Genomic DNA, 18,760 nt, shown 5'->3' on the forward strand with positions numbered 1-18,760 from the left:
CATTTAAAGAAGTGGATGGAGAAATCAGTGGCAAAAGGAGAATAGACTCCAAGAATTCAGACTCCCAAACTAATACCTTCATAACCGCTCTCTGGATAGAAATCAATTTACATAGCATTGATCAAAACACTCTGTAGGCAGTTCTTCTAGAACCACCTTGTCATTTAAACCCTGTACCACAGCGGGGCTGGAAAGGGAGCTGGAGAAAAAGACTAACAAAGGACGCTATTGATAGAGCAGGGAAGAGGAATACGAAATTCAAGTGGAAAAACAGGAATTTAGACTTATAGGTAAGAACTTCCCCCAAGGGCTTCCCTGGTGGCGCAGTGGTTGAGAGTCTGCCTGCCAATGCAGGGAACGCGGGTTTGTGCCCCGGTCCGGGAAGATCCCACATGCCGCGGAGCCGCTAGGCCCGTGAGCCATGGCCACTGAGCCTGCGCGTCCGGAGCCTGTGCTCCGCAACGGGAGAGGCCACAACAGTGAGAGGCCCGCGTACCGCAAAAAAAAAAAAAAACTTCCCCCAAGATCTAAAAATCTCTGTTCTTGCTGAAAGCTACACTCATTTGGCAAGATCTGTGTAGATAAATAGAACTTCTATTTTAGGAATGGTGTAGAAATAAGCAGCTCACAGGGTCAGTGGCGGATCTTGGCTGAGCAAACACGTACTGTGACACCTGTGTGAAGGGTGGGTGTGTCTGTGTAGGGATGGGGCTGTCTAATTAAGAGAGGGGCTTGAGCCGGGTTTGTATGTAGTTCTGTGTAAAAAAGGAAAAATGGAATAGTTGTGGGCATTTGCAGGGGAAGGGAGGGGACTCTTTCTCTCTCCCTACCTGTTTTGTTTCAGAACCTGTCTTGGAGATTGGTCGCTGTGCCAGTCATTGGACTGTCTAAGCACAGGGCCCTCTGGGGACACTACCCATCTTACACCAGAGCCCTGCTGCTGCCGAGATCCTCTCAAATAACCAGGTCCCGTTTCTCAAGTTGGGCTGTTTCAGGAAATTATCCAGGGACTGCAGAAATAGGCTGCTTCCCACTGTCCTCTTATTTTCCCTTAGAGCAGTGGTTTTCCAGCTGTGTTCCAAGGAACCCTGGATTTCCTGACAAGGCCTGCTTTGAATTAAATGGATGCTTTGAATTCAGTGGATAAAAGATTATAGCTTCTCGCTATCAAAATGTTTTGCGTAACAATACGACCTCATGGCTCTTCTAAATTAACTTTGATAGGGCTTCCCTGGTGGCGCAGTGGTTGAGAGTCCGCCTGCCGATGCAGGGGACACGGGTTCGCGCCCTGGTCCAGGAAGATCCCATATGCCGCGGAGCGGCTGGGCCCGTGAGCCATGGCCGCTGGGCCTGCGCGTCCGGAGCCTGTGCTCCGCAATGGGAGAGACCACAACAGTGAGAGGCCCGCGTACCGCAAAAAAAAAAAAAAAAAAAAAAATTAACTTTGATATTAATTGTTATAAATTAAAATATAAATTTATACCTCTTTTATCTACTGTATACATTATTTATAATTATTATCTTAATTAAGGTTTCATTAAAAAACGATTGCAACCCCTTTCCATAGCTTTCCTAATTCCTCTAATTCTGAGCTGCTTTTGCTTTTTGCCGTGGTGCCCTGCACTTTTTGCTATCTAATACACTATATAATTTACTATATATTTATTATGTAGTTATTATAGTTATTATGTATCCCATTTACATTCCAGAATGTAAATTCCATGAAGACAGGGACCCTTGTCTATTTTTTTCACTGATGTATTCCAAACACCTAGAGTAAAGGCCTGGCAGATAGTAGAGGCCTGATAAATACTTACTGAATGATTGCATTTCAGGAGTGATTGGCGGATTAGCTGGGCTCTTCCAGGGCCCAGAAAGCAAGTGCTTAAGAAGAATCGTCTTCAGCTTGGCCAAAAGGATGGCTCCACTTCCTGTCTGTCCCTGTGTATATGTTGGTACCCCCCCACCAAACTCTTCCCACCCTCAGAAACATCACCTGAATATTTGTCAGGGTCACACTGGTGGCAAGAAGTCTCTCCCTTATTGGAGTAAGAGTTAGCTGGGCAAAGTTTGCAGTAAGAGGAACCCTTCTGGTCTGCATATGTGCCTGGTTTGCAGGGGAAGCATTCTGAAGTGTAGGCCACTCCTAGGGAGGAAGAACAACATAGGAAAGCAAGAATTGAGCCTAGAGACTGAGCCCCCTGAGGACTAACCCACACCCTCCCTGCTGAAGTCAGCATCAGACCCCAGACCCAACCCCATTCTCTGTTCTCCATACCTGTTATGACGATGTTTCTCACCAGCACAGGCTTAGAAACTTTGGACCACACTGAGAAAGCTGTGGTTCTCCAGTAGAGGACGTTATTGCCTCGATTTAGTTCAACCTAAAAACCACAAACAGGAGGAGTTAGTTCAGTCATAGAGACAGGTATTGCTAATCCATTGCATTAGCCTCCTGTTGGGATCCCTCCTCTTGCAGCCTGCATGGCAGTGCCTATTCTGCTCCTCTCCCTCAACTTCCTCAGACTTGCCCTTCCTCCCAGCTTGGCTCAGCTCCTCTCTCCTTCTTTTTTTCTTTTTATAAATTTATTATTTATTTTTGGCTGCATCGGGTCTTCGTTGCTGTGCGCGGGCTTTCTCTAGTTGCGGCGAGCAGGGGCTACTCTTCGTTGTGGTGCACAGGCTTCTCATTGCGGTGGCTTCTCTTGTTGCGGAGCACGGGCTCTAGGTGCGCGGGCTTCAGTAGCTGTGGTGCGCAGGCTCAGTAGTTGTGGCGCACGAGCTCAGTTGCTCCGTGGCATGTGGGATCTTCCCGGACCAGGGATTGAACCCAGTCCCCTGCATTGGCAGGTGGATTCTTAACCACTGCGCCACGAGGGGAGCCCTCCTCTCTCCTTCTAAGGCTCCTCTTACAACCCTCTCATGCCCTCTCCCACTTCTCCCTCAGTCACATATACCATGAGCATTTCTATGTTGAGACCAATGAAGGGACCTGAAGGTACTGACAACAGGGTGGCTGAAACTCCTTCATTCTTCTCTGGTTCTATTAATCCATGCCCCAGCCCCAGAAGACTGGGCCTTTAAAGCTAGAAAGCTGCTGGTCCTTGGGGTCAAGCCAGAGGAGCGAGTCAGTTCACATCCATATTATGTCAACTCAAGAGGAGAGAAACTATAGCATCCTCATGTTGTCAGACAACTGCCCTCTAGGGAGAGAAGAGTGGAGGCCCAGATGGGGAGGAAGCACTCTTTGGAGGAAAGGCCCTTGGTCCCTTTTCTGGAATCTCCAGGGAGAAGACTGCTCTGATACTCACACTGTGGAATTCCCATCCTTTCTCTGTGGTTTTCATCCACCTCGAGTCATCTGCATTGGGCTGGCACTGGTCATTCTGAACCTGAAGGAATTTGAGATCAGAGTCTCTCAGCTTTCTAAGGAAACAAGTTGCTTACCCCACGATGCCCCAGCCCTTCAGAGGGCCCTTTTTATGGGAGAAGGACTGAGCTCAGAAGTCATGAGATTTGAAGTATGGCAGGAGCTAGTTACACACACAAAATGTCAGTACGTGGACACTAAAGAAATTATGCGTTAACTCAGAGCTGTTACGTGCTGTTTTCACGTCTGAACGGGGTAGAACACCTACGAATCTCCCAGACTCTATCTACTCTTCCCCCCAGGGTCCTTTGACTTCTGCCTTTCTCTTTGCCTTTTGAAACCTCAGCTCACTTTGACCACAGTTCTCTCCAGAGGGAAGACAACTGTGAAAACTTCCCGAGCAGGACTATGCATGTGATTCCTGTAAATGAATCTGAGCCTCGGAGGGTCTTTACCTCCCACCTTCCCCCTCAGCCAGGGGCTTACAAAAAACTCGAAGATGATGCTGGAGTCTGGGTAGTAGTATTCAAAGTTAACAGTGCCAGACTGCTTCAGGTTCACGGCGTACATCAGCGTGGCCGTGCACTCATCCGTGTTGGAGGAGATATAGTCACCCAGAGGAACCCACTTGGACCTGTGAGGGAACAGGAGCCAAGTTCACAGTCAGGACCCCAGCCCACCAGGGCTTGTGCGATATGCAGGTCTCATGTCCTGCTAGGTCTCTGCAGAATTCCAGACTTGTGATTCACAAGTGGAAGCTTACACCTGAAAACGCTCAGTGAGGAATGACCTCCAAGTCAAGGAGCCTGGAGGTACAGCCAAGAGGAGGACAGGTAGGTGTACCTCCACATCATGCAGAACTACCTAGAAGATAGACGGCAGGTAAGGTTGTGGATAGGGGCAGGTAGATAATATTTATTGGTTGCTTACTATCTCCCAGATGATGAACTACATATTCTACATTCATGATTTCTTGCTATCAGTAAGAGGAAATGCAATTTTGTCCCCATTTAATGGATGATAAAACGGAGGCTTGTTGAGTGCCTTGCCCAGTATAACACAGCCAGCAAGTGACAGGGCTGAGATTCAAACCCAGGTTTGCCAAACTCAAAGCTGTCAAAGAAAGTTAGTAGAAAAGCTATTCTTCAGAACTCAGAAGTCCAACCAGTCTAATCCACCCTTTTTTTTTTTTTTTTTTTTTTGCGGTACGCAGGCCTCTCACTGTTGTGGTCTCTCCCGTTGCGGAGCACAGGCTCCGCGGCATGTGGGATCTTCCCGGACTGGGGCACGAACCCATGTCCCCTGCATTGGCAGGCAGACTCTCAACCACTGCACCACCAGGGAAGCCCCACCCATTTTTTTTGTTTTTTGTTTTTTGTTTTTGTTTTGAAATGTCCACTTTTAGATGCTACTAGGAACTGGTTTTTATGGGAAGGGGGAAGGGAGAAGGCATGTTGATTTTGTTTTCTAAATACCTCTACTGTGTCTACCCTACCCAAGGGCTCTTCCTTCTCCTCCCCGCATGTCCCTCAGCTCTGAATCAGCCCCAACTCGCCTCCCTGCAACCAGTCCTGCTTCCTCCAATCCCTTGTCCACAGTGTGGCTGGAGAGAGCCTCCAGAACAAAAATCTGACCCTGTCACTTCCCTGCTTGAAACTCTGACTCCCTGTTGCCCTTAGGATGGGGTACGAACTCCTCACCCACTGTCTATGCTCCAGCCCTACAGCATTTCTTTCAATTCTTCTGCCGAACTTTCTCTCACCTCTGGGTCTTCCCACACACTGTTCTCTCTTCCTGGAACAAACTTCCTCCTCCCTCCATCTATTTAATTCCTACTCGTGTCTTAGAGCAAACGTCACCTAATCTGAGAAGTCCTCCTTGACTCCTTTACCTGCCTCTGCTACGTGTGCCCTCAGCTCTCACTGTTCCCTTTCTCATAATCACACGCCTCCTGTATTTCATTTAAACGTGTTATGAAATATTTAAGACCCGCCACCCTGCTTATGAAATGCAACACAGCAGAAGTCTTGGTGTACCCCTGGCTAATCTCAACCCCCTCCGCATCACACACACCTTTCCCCACTGTCAAGTAACCACTTTCCTGAATTTGGTGCTTGACGTCCCCATGTGGTTCTCTGCCCTTCACTAATTATGTATGTATTTCTAAACAATATACTGTATGACAGCATTTTGCATGTTTTTATAGCTTATGTGCTCACGGATTCTGAAACTTGCTTTTTTCCCCTCAACACGTATAATGATTGTGGGATTCCTCCATATCCATAGTCACACGTGAATGAAAGCTCTTCTTTCACTTTTACGAGTATATAAGATTGCTTTCTATGGTTCGCCCATATTTATTTATGCATGACTTGTGGACGGACATCTAGATTGTTTCCAATTTTTTGCTATTGTGCGCATTCTTGTTAGGAACATTCTCGCAAGTCTCCTTCTACGCATATTTGAGTGGAAAGCCTGGGGGTGGAACTGCTGGGTCACAGGGTATGTGAACCACCAACTTTACCAGCTATGGCCACGTTGTGCTCCAGAGTGGCTGCTGTCAGCTACACCCACCCGCAGCGAAAGACAGCTGTTCTTGCTCCACACTCTCCCCACATCTGGAATGGTCAGACGTTAAAATTGTTGCCAATACAATACGGTAGGGCAGAGTGTCTCAGTGAGCTTTAAATCTTATTTCCTTAACTATTAGTGAGGTTGAGCATCTTTTCTTAGTTTATTTGCAGTTTGGTTTCCTCTTCTGGTCATACTTTAATTCTTCTTGAATTGCTTGTCTTCCTGCCTGGCTTGTCGATGCTGTGAGGGCAGAGACCAAACTTAACTTGCTCACTTCTGTGTCCCTAGCACTAAGCCCTGGACCTGGCACATAAGAGGGACTCAGGGCATTAAACAGATGAATGTGGGAAATGGGTGATCAAAGACAATCCCACTATTGCACTGCGGTGCCTGAGACCAGCCCATGTCTCCAGTGATTAATAATGGTCAGTTCAGGGGACCTCAGACTAGTCCACTGTTTTCCCCCTGTGTTTGTGAGAATAACACGGTACTTCCAGCTCTTCAACAGTTAGTCTTATTCTCAAATGGAAGCATATCCAAAATACCTAAGCTGAGCTCATCCAAGATACCCAGCTAACCTAACGGTACTGATTTCTCCTTGTTAAAAGAGACAGCACTTAAAGCTGATGTGCTCCATAGCATCAGCTATAAATAACTCCTGAAGGTGAATGAATAATTAAAAGGATGCCATAAGCGGATTTCATTTGCAAAATGCATCACAGTTCTGACTTTTGTCAGAGCTGTCCCTGGTGAAGATCGTTTCACGTTCAATAATAACATGTCTTGATTGATTTCTAACGCGAGGCATCGCTCCAAATCTTTACAAGTATCATTTCATTTCATCCTTACCACAGCCTCTAAGAAGAGTACTATTTTTATCACTGGTTCTTAGAATGAAGACACCAAGGCATGGAAGAGATTAGGAACCTGCCCTCGGTCATTTAGCTGTGATCTGCTTATACCTGCTTTGTTTTGCCATGGCCCTGGGGAAAAGGGAGGCAAGTTTTCAAAGAGGAATTCTCACACGGTGGCCACCCAGACACACTGCCAAGCTCACACTGGGTAGCACTGTTTATAAATTCAGGTTAGAAAGAAGAAACTGTACAGAAAAACTTAGAAGCTTCCAAAGTTTGAGACCCTTTTTAATGCTTTCTCTCATTCTTGTTTCACCTTCACAGTATTTGGTGTTCTGTTCTTTCTCTTCCGTGAACGTACAGCATCCTTTCCACGACTCCCTTTTCACTCTTATTCCCTTTTGCTTATCCCAGTTTTGGATCTGAGGACCGTTTCCATCACCTTAGTCCTGGGACATTTACCCAGGAACCAAGGATGATCCCCTGAAGGCTCAGGAACCTGGCATGGAAACGCCATTCAGTTGGCCTGTTTTGTTTCCAATTATTTATTTTGTGTCTGCTTTGTGCCAGGTGTTAGATACTGGAGACACAGCAAAGCACAAGACAGCCCTGACCCCCTCCCTCTTGGAGCTTGCATTCTGTTTCTAGTGGAGGAGACAGAAACTTGTCACGCAGTTAATAACATAGTAATAACTATGGTAAGTGCCATAAGGAGAAATACAAGATGATGTATGTGTGTGTAACAGGGGCCTGTGGGGTCAGGGATGGCTTCTGTGAGGCAGTCACTTTTAGGCAGAGACCCGAGGGTGAAGCAGGAGTCAGCTGGGGGAAGAGTTGGAGAAGAGCGTGTTAAAGGCGCCAGGAGGGCGGGAGCATGGTGGCCAGGATGGCTGGAGCTCTATAAGCAGGAGGAGAGGCACTGGAGAGAGGCTGGAAGAAGGGGCAGGGGGCAGAGGCCCTGCAGGCTGTGACAACGTATTGGATTTTATTCCAGTGGGAATCCACAGAATCCAGAGTTTTGAGCAGCAAAGTACTGTGATTGGACTTGTGTTTAAGAAGACCAGTCTGGCTGCTGAGTGGACGGTGGCCTGCAGGAAGCTGGGGGTGGAAGCGGAGACCAGCTGGGAGGCGCTAGAGGCAGAGCAGGTGGGAGGCACCACTGGCGGGGGTTAGTTTGGGGGCAGTGGGCTTGGATTCAGGTAAATACACAATGGAGCAGGAAAGCCAGACACCCGGTGACCTGATAGCAGCTGTTATTGCCTTTCTGGGGCTCTCGGTGGGGAAATCACAAACCCTCTCTAGGTGGCCATTTCCTCTCCATTTCTCCTTTTTCCCCCTCCCGGGAATGTCGTGGGATGCCTTAAGATCCAGGCCCTGAAGTAGTCTGTGCTGTGGCCTCGCTGCGAGAGAATGATTTCTGGACTTTCACTGCTTCCCCAGACAGGGAGAAAACCCTGCTTTCACGCGCGTGGCGACTGAGCCAGGCCTGCGTCTTGTCCAGGGTCAGTCACATTCTCTGTTAGGACTAAGATGGGGGTTGCTTGTCTTAACCCACACATTCCCTCTCCTTCCAGCTTGAATCCTCTCCAGCTTTATTTCTGCTGCCAACATTGTCATGCTAATGATTTTGACTCATAACATTGAACTCTAAAATAACATTAAAATTGGACTGTTAGAGGCCTCCTGCCTGGCTCAGACAATGGTGCTTCTAGGAGATTTAAGTATAGGAAAGGGAGACATTGCTCCCACCTTTAGGAATCCAGGTGTAATACAATTAATCCTTTTTTATCCTTTTGATTGCTTGGGTATAAGAGAAACTTTCATGTACTTTTCTCCTGTATTCTTTGTCAATGTTTAACAGAGAGCAGTGGACAATTGTCTTTTATATCTATGCATCCCCCTACTTTTCCTCTCTAGGACTGGATATTTCCTTGCATGTTATGTTGCCTTCAAATAACTAAATGTTATTTGAAGGTGGCAGCATGGGGCAGTGGAAAGTCTGGACCAGGTGTGAATTCCAGTCTCCCCAGTTGTAAGCTAGGTAATGAAGGACAAGTCACTGAACCTCACTGAGCCTCCAGTTCCTCATCTGTGTAATGGGAACAATAATACCTATTTCACTGTCACAAGGGTTCTTGTGAGGATTAGAGAAAATAATATACATAAAGCATCCAGAATAGTGCCTGAACTATAGAAGGCACATCATTTAATTCCAGGGATAGGATACTCCCATCCCAGGACTTAAATATCCAGAGATTTGATAAGGGTAGCTCACCCGTTCTGTAAGCACCCTGGGCTGAGCCTTTCAATTACTGAAAAGATTTCCTTCTGAGCTGGAGAATTTTCTGCTAATCAGGGTCTCAAAGGGTTTGGACGATCTCAGCCATCACTGACCAAAGCTCTGGTCCCACTTTATCCTCCCAAACCCATAAACTCAGACCAGTTTTAGAAGCTAGCACCAAAGCCAGGAAGATACCCAAGGCTTTGCACATGGTGTTGCAATCAAGTTGAGGGAGTTTATTGGCTGATCCAAAATTCCATAGTGGAATCCAACTGGATTTTGTTTTAAAGGGACTGGGCCATTTAACCCTTGCTGATCTTGTCCACCTGTCTCTATTTCCCCGTGTTTTTCACCTGTCACAAATACCTGTCAGTTGCTGGTAAGCTTAGGCCAGTAAGGTTGGGCTGATGCGGATGTCATGTCCAGCAGTCCAGTGGGGGCCTGCTCTAGCCCTCACCCCGAGGAGCAGGAGAGGAGGCTGTGGAGTGCTCCCTGCAGCCCCTTCCCCAATATGGGGAGCAGGGAGGTAAGGGGGGGCATGGGGCTAAGGGAGTGGGCGTGGAGTGTGGCGAGAGGGGCGACTCACGAAGTGCAGTTCTCAGTGGAATCTGTGGTGCTGTCCTCGATCTCCAGGTTGGTTGAGAGGCTGGCAAAGCCATGGGGCAGCCCATCCCACTCGTCAAAACGGATGCCTGTGCCAAGGGAGTAGCGGCCCTCAGCACACGGCTTACACGACTGGTCCTTCATGTCCAGAAACTCCCCGGCTTTGCAAGAGAAGGCTGGAACACAGAGTGGGGACAAGGGTGGGTGGTGAGGCTGCTGCCATGCAGGAGAAGTGGGTGGGTTGTGTGCATCCTGGGGGGAGGAGCAGAGGATGGAGACCTGGGAGTTTCCCCCACTAAGATTTGGAGCCATGGCACATCTTGTATGATTCCACTTCCATGGAATGTCCAGAGTAGGCAAATCCATAGAGACAGAATGGAGATTTGTGGCACCAGGGACTTGGGGGAGGGGGCATGGGGAGAGATTGCTAATGGATATGTTTCTTTTTGGGGTGATGAAAATGTTCTCCAATTAGATAGTGGTGATAGTTATGCAACTGTGTGGATATTCTAAAGCCACTGAGCTTTATAACTTACAGAGCTGAATCTTCTGATGTAAATTATATCTCAATAAAGCTGTTATTTTATCCTATTTATTCTATCTATCTGTTTATTTATTTATTTATTGGCCACACCACATGGCTTAAAGGATCTTAATTCTCTGACAGGGGACTGAACCTGGACCACGGCAGTGAAAATGCCGAGTCCTAACCACTGGACTGTCAGGGAATTCCTAAAGCTGCTATTAAAAAAAAAAAAAAAAGATTTAGGGCCTTGTTGCAGGACTTTGGGTTTGTCCCTGTCAGTCTCGTTTCCTAAGGGGTCTAAGGGGTAGCCTCAGCCATTCTGAGAGCTCTCCAGTGAAGAGCATGGTCCCTCGTGCTGACCCCTCTGAATGGCACCTAGCCCTTCAGCCTTGAACTTCCCCCTTGAGTTTCTGGCCTCTGTCTTCTCCTTTCTGGTCCCACTGCCACCGTACTAGTTGGGATTTCTTGTGACCTGTTAGTTCAACCATTGCAATGTCCTCCTAACTAGTTCCCTGTTTCTTGTCTTTGCTCATTCGGTGGTCAGAAGTATCTTTCCAAAACACTCATATGTACTATTATTTCTGTTATTTAAAAAATAATCAGGCACCCTCCCCACTTTTGGTTATAGAATTAAGCTCTCAGCCTGGCATTCAAATTCTTCCCCAATTTTCCCCCAACCTAACTTTCCGGCTTGATCCCCCACTACAGACCTTTCTCCACCCTACTCCCATCCATCCCCTCCCTGTGTTGCCTCCACCCCAGCCCACATGCTCTTCCCTGAATGTGTCTGATGTTCTCCCACCTCCAAGCTTTTGCTCGAGTGGTTCTCCCAGCGGTTCCTGATCCCTAAGCATCCATAACTCCCGTTCTTTTCACCTCATACAACACATCATATTGATGTGTGCCTCCCACTAGGCTCTGAGCTCCTCTAGGGATGGTGGCTCAGCGACTGGCACAGACATAGCAGGGGCTACATAAAGGTTTGCTGAAAAAAATGAATGGATGAACAGGTGTCTGCTCCTTCCACCAGACTGTACGTTTCTGAAGGCGGAGACTGTGCCTTATTTATCTTTGTGGTTCACATAGCAGGTGCACATAGTGATCAAGAACGCTGGCCAAGTTTACTGAAGATGGCTCATTTGTTTCCATTAGTCACACCTCAGTTTTACTCAGATCTTAGCAATATCCATTCGCAAATTTAACAAGTATTTATTTGCTCACCTACTGAACCAGGCACTAGGCTAAGCTTATTTTAGATTTTAAATGCCCTCAATCTCCTTTCCAAATTTTCAAGTATTCCTTGATTCTAGTTCCTGATTTTTATTGTTATCCACTGCCCCCCTTTGTATATCTAAAAAGAACAGCTCAGGGGAAATAGCTGCCAGTGGCAGCAAAGTTGTAGCTGCAGAGTCCCAGAGGTGAGGTGGGAGCTGCAGGGAAGTCACTGCCTTTCCGGCTGCACAGTCAGCTCCACAGTCAGGGAAGATTCTTGTTCCCTGAAGTAATGCCCAGTGCATTTTAAAGGTCTGTCTCTGCAGAAAGTTATCTTCTCTGGCTTCTTTTTCAAGAATGACTGCGAATCACAATCTTTCCTAAGTGAGTGACTGTGGCTGGTGAGTGTAGGTTGGAGAGAAATGCACAGCCAAGAAAAGAAAATGTATGCAAACAGAGAAAATATCTAAGTGGCACACAGCCGGAATTATTTTTACTTTATACCCTCATGGGATTTAAATCTGAAAATAAAACAAAAGTAAATTGAGATACCCAGTTTGCATCCACGAAATAACACTTCTGCACCAAATCTCAGGAGGTTTGGGGATGAGGACTGACCAGGTGGGAGGGGGGCGGGGTGAGATCTGATTCCTTAAGGCAGCCACACTGTTAGGAAGTGCCTAACTTGGACGGCAGGAGGCTTGGGGCAGAGGCCAAAGCTGAGAGGCAGGGCTGCTTACAGCACTCGGTGCCCTTGACGGGGTCAGGGAGGCTGGTGCACAGGCCCGGAGTATGCGGCACGGCGACCCTCCACCTGGAACCCAAGCTGTCACACGCAGTGTACTCGTAGTGGTACTCAGACTGCAGATGAGAGAAGAGTGGGCAAAATGTGCATTAGTAGTGGTCAAACATTAACAGCTTCCTACCCACTTCCTGCCCAGCACGATGGCTACTGACACTCATCATCACAGTAACGGGCCCTGGGACCCCGGCAGGGAACAAGGCATCATGGAACCAAATGATCGTTATCAAACACGTACAGGAGCTACGGTTATTGGATCATTCCTCTCCACCGGCCATGGTCTAGTCCCTAGAAACCGCCCCCCCCACTTTTTTTTTTTTTTTGCGGTACGCGGGCCTCTCACCGCTGTGGCCTCTCCCGTTGCGGAGCACAGGCTCCGGACGCGCAGGCTCAGCAGCCATGGCTCATGGGCCCAGCCACTCTGTGGCATGTGGGATCTTCGCGGACCGGGGCACGAACCCGCGTCCCCTGCATCGGCAGGCGGACTCCCAACCACTGCGCCACCAGGGAAGCCCCCCCCTTTTTTTTTTTAATGACTCTCTTTGCGGTTGTGTATAAATGTCCTGATAGGCCAGAGGAATGTGAGAAGGTAACTAAAGAACAGGCTACAAACAGGTGGAATTTTTCTTGTCCCAAAACTGCAGAATTTATGAGCAGGGACTGGTCCATGAAAAATTTACAAAGGATTGTCACAAAAGCTGTATTTCTATTTCCCTGATTTCTTTGCATTCTTCATGCTCTCTCCTGCCCAGAAAAACTATGAATTCCCACCTCGAATTTTATGAAAATGTCACATTTAGCCCAGGCAGGTGATGGGTTCTCATCACATGAGCCTATTCACGCCTAATTTCTCTGTGCAATGAAAACTCACAGTTCAGTTGCTTTACCTGAGCTAAGAATAAACTGAATAACAACAACAAAACTGCCAAATCAAGCATTAAATAAAACAGCAGGAGCCACATCAAAAATCACAGAAAGTACTACTTGGGAAAAAGAAAGCACAATAAACGTGCCAAATACTCTTCAACATTTCTGACTCTTTTAAATCTCATAATAAATAACAGTCCAGGGCTTCCCTAGTGGCGTTGAGAGTCCGCCTGCCGATGCAGGAGACACGGGTTCGTGCCCCGGTCCGGGAAGATCCCACATGCCGCGGAGCGGCTGGGCCCGTAAGCCATGGCCGCTGAGCCTGTGCGTCCGGAGCCTGTGCTCTGCAATGGGAGAGGCCACAACAGTGAGAGGCCCGCGTACCGCAAAAATAAATAAATAAATAAATAAATAAATAAATAAATAAATAAATAAATAAATAAATAACAGTCCATAGAATTAATGTGAATTTGGCTCTGATAAGCATTTTCCAATCCTCACTTACCAAAAACTATATTCAAGCCCTAAAGTACTTTGTACTACTGTATCCATAAGAAAAATAGAATTAATGTCCCCCTTCTACCCATATGAAAGGATGATTGCATAATATATAAATGCAAGGAGCTGGTGCTAAAACCGAGACAGTTTGAAGTTGGCTAACCTAAGAATGTATCAGAACCAAAAAAAGAAATCTTTACTTTTCGGAGGGGTTAAATAGACTGCCTTTCATCTCTTTTAAGATGCATATTTCTTTCACACTTTAACATCTGTGAAATCAAGTTGTAGCTTATAACTGACACAATTAAGGAAGCATCGTGTCATGTTTTAACTGATGAAGTTTTTCCTTTCTTTTTGGTACATAAAAAACAGTTCAATTTCTCCTGTGCTAGCTTGGCTTCTCGCGGCTTCCATGGAACCTTAGACACACTAGGGGTTCCCTGTACCTTATGCTATCCACTCCAGGCCCATCTACTAAGCATAGGCTTTCTTTTGGTCTTAGAAGCAGTGTTATTTCAGACTTGTGGAAATATAGTAAACATGTTGTTTCTTAATTTGTAGTTTCAGAAACTTAGGGTGATGAGAGAACAATTTTAGAGCTCCATTTTTATTGTCTTCTATATAAGACAATATATATATATTCTATGTCTATATATTCTATATATATTGTCTTCTAATATAAATATTTACCAAATATATATTGTCTGCCCAGCACTTAGAGGTACTAGATGTTGTGTCCAGTGTGGCTCAGGACAGCAACGCATAAACTGGGCACTTACATCCAAAGGGAGCAGATGCGGAGTAGGAGGAGGAGTTGGGGGAATTGTGAGCCTAACTTTTTTTTTTTTTTTTTTTCTTTGCGGTACGCGGGCATCTCACTGCCGTGGCCTCTCCTGTTGCGGAGCACAGGCTCTGGACGCGCAGGCTAAGCGGCCATGGCTCATGGGCCCAGCCGCTCCGCGGCATGTGGGATCTTCCCGGACCGGGGCACGAACCCATGTCCCCTGCATCGGCAGGCGGACTCTCAACCACTGCGCCACCAGGGAAGCCCGAGCCTAACTTTTGATGAGAAGCTTTGGCTTTAGATTAGATGTCAGTGTCATCTAGGAAAGAAAGAACATCTGGGTGGGAATTCTTTGTGCCCTTGAGCTACCATCACTCTGGATCTACTTTTCCTCTTAATTCCATTCTTTTCTTCATCCCAGAGGACTCTGAGGATAAATAAGGCAACTACATATATATCAATTCAGGTCTATAAATGATACTCTCTAAAGGGTTTTGCTGCAAGAAAGAGGGGTAAAATCCACAGTATGTAAATTAAATGGAGAATTGAGTGAATCAGGCAGAACGGATTCAATGTTCTGCCCACGAACGTAATTATGCCTGTCATCTGCACAGTGCTTTTACATTCCCAAACACCATCTTATTTGACCTTTAAACTCCCCAGAAGGCAAGCAGAGCAGGGGGTGTTTCCTCCATTGCACAGATGAGTAAACACTCTCCATGGGGTGAAATGGCTTGTCCAAGGTCACACAGCTGGTAAGTCACTGAGCTAGAACTCAGGCTTTGCTACCAGGAATCTTCCACCCTCATAAGTCCCATCAAACACAAACTCACACTGGGAGAAATTTAACAGCCAAATCTAAAAATTAAGCAAGGCAGTGTTGGTTGTCTGCCAGCAGCCAGGCTCGCTTCTGAGGCCTGAGAATTGGTGTTAAAACATCTAATCTGTTCGAGCAGATCATTTCAGTCACTCTGACTGCATTTGGCCTCTCGGAGACACATGGGCCAAGCCTGCTTCTCTTTGCATCGTCTTTCATTTGGTGTCCCCTGGGTCCCGCTCTGGTGGGAGGTTTGCCGGGAAAATGCTGGTTCCGAACCTTAGAAAGTCTCCCTTTCAATATGTGCTACTTTATTTCATGTCACGTGGGGATATTTACACCACCCAATGTGGCTGGCTCTGCTGCAGCTGTTTCAAATCTGAACTATACTTTGCGATCTCACCATCCAAGACATAGGCTTAGACAGACAGTTAAATCAGAGACATAACTGGCAGCGCTTCTCAATTATATTCAGAGTTCTGTGAACAAATCAATTCCCCCACAGTACCTCAGTTTAACCAGTGATCTGTCTTTGAGAGCATACGGTCTGCATAATATACAGATTCACAAAGGAGACACACGAATAGATTTAATTCATATGTCCAGCATACAATTCCTTGTTCTCCCCATTCACAAAGATATGACACAAATCACAATTGTAAATGGGGCACAGGAAGCAGTGGCTGCTGCCTGTTCATCGGGGAAAGAAGGGAAGGGTTTGAAAATGAGGGGTGGGCATCTTACTTAATCTGCCCCCCCCAAATCACCCAGCCACATGTAATGCTCCTAGGGAACACAAGAAATTAGAGGGAAGACCCCCAAAGCTGGAATCTGCTTTGCCAAATATTGGTAACGCTGATCTTTCAGCTCCAGAAAAGGATTCACTCAGACCCACAATGTTTGGGGTCCTTGCTGTCTGGGCAATGAGTGGACTGCTGAAATGAAAAAATAATCACCAAGCCAGGATGGTGCCTGGATGCAAATGTGTGCTTCTTTCCACCTTTCCCCCTTCTTTCAAATAACATGTCTTCGTTTTTTAAATGATTGTCAAAGCAATAGATTAAAGACTAGAGATTGGTATCACCGGTCTACAGATTAAGTGCTAGAGAGGCATGTGGTCGCTATCTACTGTGGAAGATGCACAAGGTGTAAGCTGATGAGCTGGTGCCAAAGGGATGTGGTCCACGGCACAGGTGGTGCTTAGCTTCTTTGGCACATGCACTAAGTAAATAGGCAAGCTAGAAGGGATTCCACACCCCATCACCACATGGGGCTCAACTTCTCTCAGCCACAGCTGCCTCATCTGGAAAATGAGGACACACAAGTGCCTGCCTCATGGCAAGGCTGCTGTGTACAGTGTATATAGGCTCTCCAGAAGGCTGCCCAACTCAGAGTGTGAGTAAAGTTGAAATCTAGCTCAAGTTCTTCATGCTAGGCAGTGTGCCAAGAAAGGGGGTGCCTTTTTCCCACGGGTAGTAGGTTGGTTGTGATCATAAATAAGATGATACAGGTCAAGTACTTACAGCAGTAGGTTTTTCAATCTTCAAAACATCTTAATGGAGTAGGTATTATTATTTTGCCATTTTACTGATGGGAAAACGGAGGCATCAAGAAGTGAAGTTATCTGCTCAAGGCCACATAGCCTGGAGATTGCCAAGCTAGGACCGAACCCAGGCAATCTGAGTCTGTAGCCTGTGTTCCAGGCTGCTGGTGTTTGAGGGCAGCCTGTGTGGGCTACAGTCACACTCAGTGAGTGTGTCTGGGGCCCGGCACTGGCACTCAAGCTGCTGAAAACTTTGCAACAAAAGCCAAGGCATCAAAACCTTTGTGAACAGGGCCCAAAGGGGAAACAGTCAAGCCTGGCGCCATGTGGAATGGGAAGGCTGAAAGGCACTTAAACCTGGTTGGAGGACCTCCCCGTCAGGGACGCGTGTGGTTCTTGCCTGCCCACTATCCACAGCTCCCTCCCATGCAGCAGAGCCTCTTTGAAGGATACATCCCCTCCTTATTCTATTCCATCTAGGCGGGATTGTCAGATGAGGTGGCTATCTGTCCTCTGCCAAGGCATGGACACACGGCCCACACAAAGCAAATCAGAGGCTGTCTCCATGTAAGCAGGAGATGGGATGATGGGGTGAGGCCACTTCGCTGTGAGTAGGGACCTGAAGTTGGTGGGAACTCAGGGAAGGATGAGGCAGGAAAGTGGGCTAGCTGGGGATAAGCCCCTCCTTACTTCTCAGCTCTACCTAGGGCTGGCGTTGGTGCCCCTCCCCAGCCAAAATCCACAGCAGTCATAAAGCTGAAAATTATGTCAGGTGAAATAAGCCAGTCACAAACGAACAAATGCTGTCTGAGTCCGCGTATATGCGCGCAGAGTAGTCAAGTTCAGGAAAAGAGAAAGCAGAACGGTGGTTGCCAGCAGCTGGGCACCTGAGTACAGAGTTTCAGTTTTGCAAGATGAAAATAATGCTGTTGATGGATGGTGGCGACGCTAGCACAACAGTGTGAATGTCCTTAATGCCTGAACTGTACACTTAAAACTGATTAGGATGGTACATTTTATGTTATGTGTATTTTATCACAAGTTTTAAAAAAAGTTATGCTACAGGAACATGCCCAATCTCTGACTTATCCTAATAAGTCCCCCAGAGAGTAGAAGCAGGATCATCTGGTAGTCTAAATTTAAGAAATATCCCCCAAATAAGATTATGTATGTCAGCTAATTGGATGGCCAAGTTCAAGAGGGAGGAGTGGAGGAAGGAGTGAAAGACAAGACTGGAGTGGACATCATGACAGTCTCCCTGGAGATGCCCATGGTGGTTCCCTGATGCTTAGGTGTTTGCCATTGACAACTCTTTGAAAGCATTGCATTGCAGTTGTGCAAATAAATATTAATGCTAAAAACTACTTTTTTTCAAACATTCTGCTCTTTTGGAATTAAAATATTTAAATCCTGGAAATACTGTTAACTTGGAACATGTCAGGTCTTCTACGTTCTAGGAAAATGATGTTCACTCATTCCATGTTCAACAAGTGTTTACTGAGGGCCTATTGTGTGCTAGGTTCTAGTGAAGCAGTGGCATCTGAGACAAAGTCACAGCTCTCAAGGAGCGTAGATGTGTATGAGGCGGGGAAGGTGGGGCAGGGATTCACTGGGGAGGAGACAGACTATAAACACTTATGCACGTGCTAATTTCCGGTATTCCACCGTTCTCTACAATTATTTGTCATTGTACACTCTTGCTGGCCCTGCTTTCTCCAGAGAAGGATCTTGATGTCTGTTATGAACTGTGTGTTTGTGTCCCTCTCGAAATTCAGATGTTGAAGAGCTAAAATGATGGTATTTGTAGGTGGAGCCTTTGGGAGATAATTTAGTCATGAGGGTGGAGCTCCCATGAAGGGAGTACTGCCCTTAGAAGAAGAGAAGCCGAGCTAGCCCTCTCTCAGGACTGGTAAGGATATAGCATGAAGACGGCTGTCTGCAAACCAGCAAGAATGCTCTCACCAGATCCTGGGTCTGCCAGCACCTTGATCTTGGACGTCCCAGAACTGTGAACTTTCCAGAACTGTGA

At 46.8% G+C, this 18,760-nt stretch overlaps 1 protein-coding gene across 1 annotated transcript in view; it reads right to left on the bottom strand.

Moving 5' to 3' along the window:
* The window catches only part of ELAPOR1 (endosome-lysosome associated apoptosis and autophagy regulator 1), a 35,293-nt gene extending 22,852 nt beyond the window's left edge, over positions 1–12,441 (bottom strand). Inside the window, exons 1-6 of the mRNA XM_081255300.1 lie at positions 12,161–12,441; positions 9,666–9,858; positions 3,857–4,004; positions 3,312–3,392; positions 2,279–2,384; positions 1,997–2,146 (exon numbers count right to left, since the gene is read on the bottom strand). Coding sequence (XP_081111426.1) covers positions 1,997–2,146; positions 2,279–2,384; positions 3,312–3,392; positions 3,857–4,004; positions 9,666–9,826 — 646 coding nt within the window. The 5' untranslated portion in view covers positions 9,827–9,858; positions 12,161–12,441. The remainder of the gene's footprint in view (positions 1–1,996; positions 2,147–2,278; positions 2,385–3,311; positions 3,393–3,856; positions 4,005–9,665; positions 9,859–12,160) is intronic.
* Between the last annotated feature and the right edge of the window lie 6,319 nt (positions 12,442–18,760).

This window comes from Mesoplodon bidens, assembly GCF_964165515.1.
Source record: "Mesoplodon bidens genome assembly, chromosome: 2".
Lineage (NCBI taxonomy): Eukaryota > Metazoa > Chordata > Mammalia > Artiodactyla > Ziphiidae > Mesoplodon > Mesoplodon bidens.